The sequence below is a fragment of the Octopus bimaculoides genome, chromosome 1, assembly GCF_001194135.2.
Source record: "Octopus bimaculoides isolate UCB-OBI-ISO-001 chromosome 1, ASM119413v2, whole genome shotgun sequence".
Lineage (NCBI taxonomy): Eukaryota > Metazoa > Mollusca > Cephalopoda > Octopoda > Octopodidae > Octopus > Octopus bimaculoides.
Window position 1 is genome coordinate 72,121,587 of NC_068981.1, and position 4,022 is coordinate 72,125,608.

General features: G+C 36.4%; 1 protein-coding gene across 2 annotated transcripts in view; it reads left to right on the top strand.

Annotated features, from left to right (window-relative positions):
- LOC128247630 (uncharacterized) overlaps nucleotides 1–3,863 on the top strand; it is a 31,614-nt gene extending 27,751 nt beyond the window's left edge. For both annotated transcript variants that reach the window (XM_052967465.1, XM_052967470.1), the window contains exon 2: nucleotides 2,936–3,863. In XM_052967465.1, the coding sequence (XP_052823425.1) occupies nucleotides 2,959–3,543 (585 nt within the window). In that variant the 5' untranslated portion in view covers nucleotides 2,936–2,958 and the 3' untranslated portion in view covers nucleotides 3,544–3,863. The remainder of the gene's footprint in view (nucleotides 1–2,935) is intronic.
- The last annotated feature ends 159 nt before the right edge of the window (nucleotides 3,864–4,022 follow it).

The following is a 4,022-nucleotide window of genomic DNA, read 5'->3' on the forward strand; positions in this document are numbered from 1 at the left end:
AATACGACAACTTTAACACGAAATAACTTTAAAAATATAAACTTTTCTCAACAACACTAAGAGTAAAATATGTTTTATATGACACATTCTACCAGTGTCCCAAGTTTGAAAGTGTTTCGTTAGAAAACAAATGGTGTCCGCCAAATCAGAAAGATCCCAGATTTTGACACAAAGCCAACAATTTTACGGGAGGAGATAAATCGATTACATCGATACCCATGCTCAACTGGTACTTATTTTATCGATTCAAAAAAATGAATGGTAAAAACGACGTTGAAAGAATATGAACTCAAAACGTAAAGATGGGCGGCGCAGTAACGATTCTGTCAGCTCTCCGCCTTAATGAAGAGTAATATTGGTTTCAAACTTTGGCACAAGGACTGCAATTTTGGGAGAGGGGTAAGTCGATTCATCGACCCCAGTGATCAATTGGTACTTATTTTATTGACCCCAAAAGGATGAAAGGCAAAGTCAACCCCGGCGGAATTTGAACTCAGAACGGACAGACGTGCTAAAGATTCTGCCCGGTCATCACATTAAGGAAGAGCAATATTGCAATTAATTAATCGAATCGTGAATTGGGAGAATCGCTAGAACGTACACTAAAAGGCCAAATGGTGTTTAATTATAGCTCCTTAACTTCTGAGTTCAAATCTTGCCGGTATTGACTTAAGTTTTCATCTTCCGGGCTCGACAAAATAAGTTCTGATCAAGCGAAAGGTTCGATATAATAGACTATATCACCTCGCCCCAAATACTGTCTCTGTAACAAAATAGCATAATATACTTAGGTTTACTTTTGGGGATTGGTAGACACAGTAGAGTGACAAACAAAATGCCTGGGGGTTTCTAGTTTTAGACATTTATGTTCTGAGTTCAAATCATACTGTAGTTGAGTTTGCTTGTCATATTTTTTAGGTCACTAAAATAAAGTACCAGTTAAATCCTGAAGTCTTTTTAATCGACTTATCTCACTCTTTAAATTTCTGACCTTGTTCATTCTTCCATGGTCTCTATATCAGTGAAAGACTTTAGGTTGATGTGCACCTCTCACTAAAAATAAGAAATCTATGTTTCCTTCGCTCACAATATAGATTTATAAATTTTCTCTTTTTCATTTAAAATTTCTTATTAATTACAATTTTCTTGGCTACAGTAATGTTTCATTATAAATTTATCCAAAAATGAATATCAGTTTGTACGGAAAGCCACTGTGGAAGATTAACACGTATTCCCGACTTATTCATTTACATTCACACACTTTGAAAAGTACAAATATTTCCATATTTATGTCCGAAAGAAGCAGTTTTATTTTACATTGATTATAGTGGAGACGATTGGCTGTCGGGTTAAATATTTTTACTTTATCTTTCCCGGCGTCACGCAATTCGATTCCCATATGAACCGGAGTTATCTTTAACATTTATCGCTTCAGAGTAGATTAATTCAATATCGTTAATATACTTGGTTGATATTCTATCCATTACACTACATCGTAATTACAGACAGCTAACACACACACACACATAGATACATATGTATTAGTTAATTTCTTCTGAATAATATAGTGTAGTTCTCTGCTGAGAGACCATAGCTTTTAGTGAGATGGAATTTAAATATCCCCAAAGGAAGGTAACAATTATCTATCAGCTTTAAGCCTAATATATAATCATTGTAAATCATACATAGCTGTCTCTTTATTGTTTAATTAAACCCTTTAAATCATTAACCACATGAAGGGTGCTACAAGCGATAGCTAAATGTTATAGAATAATATTAAGCTGATTACCTTGCAGTTTTAAGCGTCATATAATCATTGCATTTAAGTTTTGAAAGCTCAACCATAAAATCCCCACAAGAAACTCAGGTTAATTCATTTACTGAAGTTCTTCGTTCAAATTTTTAAATTTTTAAATTAAAATACTTCTTTTTTCATGTTATTTTATCTCTTTCAGTAGCTTATCAGAACTTGATAGGAAATACGAAATATGAAAGAACTGTATAATAAAATGATATTTTTGTAGTTTTTTATTAAGCCGCAGAAAGTTAAACGCTATAAAAAACGAGTGAATAGTTCGAATGAGTAACTGAAGATCGAAGTTATTCTTTCAGTTGGTTGTATTAATTACAAGTCCAGTTTCAGATTACAAAAAATATTCAGAAAATAAGATTAGATTGTGTTTATTATGCTCAAAGAGAAGTAAAACTGAAAAATGCTTTGCGTAAGTGCGTAACGGCGTACGTAAACCGAAACACTTTCAGCCACACCGTTTTTGTTTGCAAGGAGTTACTAAGAAAATATGTTAATATCGTTTGCCAATCGACAGGGAATGTATATGTTAAAGTGCTGTCTTAACGCCGTTGTCACCTGTTCTAAATTTCTTGATTTCATTTACTTAGTACAGCTTAAATGTTAACAACAAATATCAATCTTAATTTGTTCTATTTGTATTATACTAGGAACCTCCAGCATTGTATAATTTAGTTTTCAAGAATACTTCGTGTAATGCAACTGTGGCTGCCATCAAAATATTACACCACGACTATGTAAAAGATTTAATCCATTACTGGGATCGATTCTTCACCTCTCCCGCTTTCAGGTTTTCTCCTTTTCTCTCTCTCTACCCACTCCCCATACCTTTCAGAAAGAAACTGGCTGTGCTCAAACTTGAACAAGGAAAGACTTTATCAGGATCAGAACATTTCAGATACGGCGTACATCGTACAAAAGAGTAGCCCCCTAAATGAAGTTTACTGACATAACACGGATTTACACCTAATTTTCCCCCCGTTTTTTTCTTTACACGCACGCACGCACGCACGCACGCACGCACGCGCGGCAGAAGTAAATAGACAACCCATAAAATATCGTTTTATGTTTATTCTAACTTATAAAGATTTATATTTTTTATTAATTGACATTTTCATGTTTCAGGTTCTATATGTGATTGTTTAATCATGCCATGTACAAAAGAAGCTTTTGAAGTGCCTGAATTTCAAAGAGGCCGTATTATGGGTCATTTTGAAAGTGGACATAGGCAGTGTAAAATCGCAGAAAACCTTGGGCTCCTGCTTTCTATAGTTAATAGAGTGATTGCGCAATTCACCAGAGAAGAAGAGTCCACGTCTACGCGCTCAGCTCAACCAGAGCCCTCTGACAGGACCCTTCTCTTTGTTAAGAGAAGTGTGGAGGCTAATCCTCGTTGCAAGACCTTTAACCTAACAGTACAAGTTGATGTCAGTCCCAGAACAGCTGTCAGGTATCCCCACAGACTTGGTTACTATGGCAGAGCAGCAAGAAGGAAGTCACTTCTTCGACCAGCCAACACCAGGCGGAGAAAAGATTGGGCCAGTGAGATGGTGGAGAAGCCAGTAGCATTTTGGAACACTGTCATATTCTCTGATAAGTTCAGATTTGCTGCATTTCCTGACAATGGTCGAGTGTGGGTCTGGAAACTCTGTGATCAAGAATTTAATGAGAAAAGATTGCAGTCAGGAATGAAACACGGCAACTATTCTGTGATGACCTGGAGAGCAATTTAGAGCAATGGTTAATTAGAACTGGGGGAGTATGAGGGAAACATAGACTCGGATAAATATGTGTCCATATTGCAGAAAGGACTCCTTCTAATCTTCTCCAGTGGTGTGAAATGATTAAAGAAGACTCTTTATTAATGGAAGATAGAGCTCCTTGTCGCACGGCTAAAATGACCCAAGATTTGTTGGATGAGAATGGCATTAAAAAGCTTCCATGGCCAAGCCAGTCACCACATATGAAACCTATTGAACACATCTGAGATATAACGGACAGGACACTTCATTAAAAGAACAAGAGAGCATCTTCAAAGTCAGATATTTTGAGATTACTGCCTGAAACTATATATATATATATATATATATATAGGTGCAGGCGTGACTGTGGTAAGAAGCTTGCTTCCCAACCACATTGTTCTGGCTTCAGTCCCACTGCGTGGCACCTTTGATACGTGCCTTCTACGATAGCCTAGGGCCGATCAAAGCCT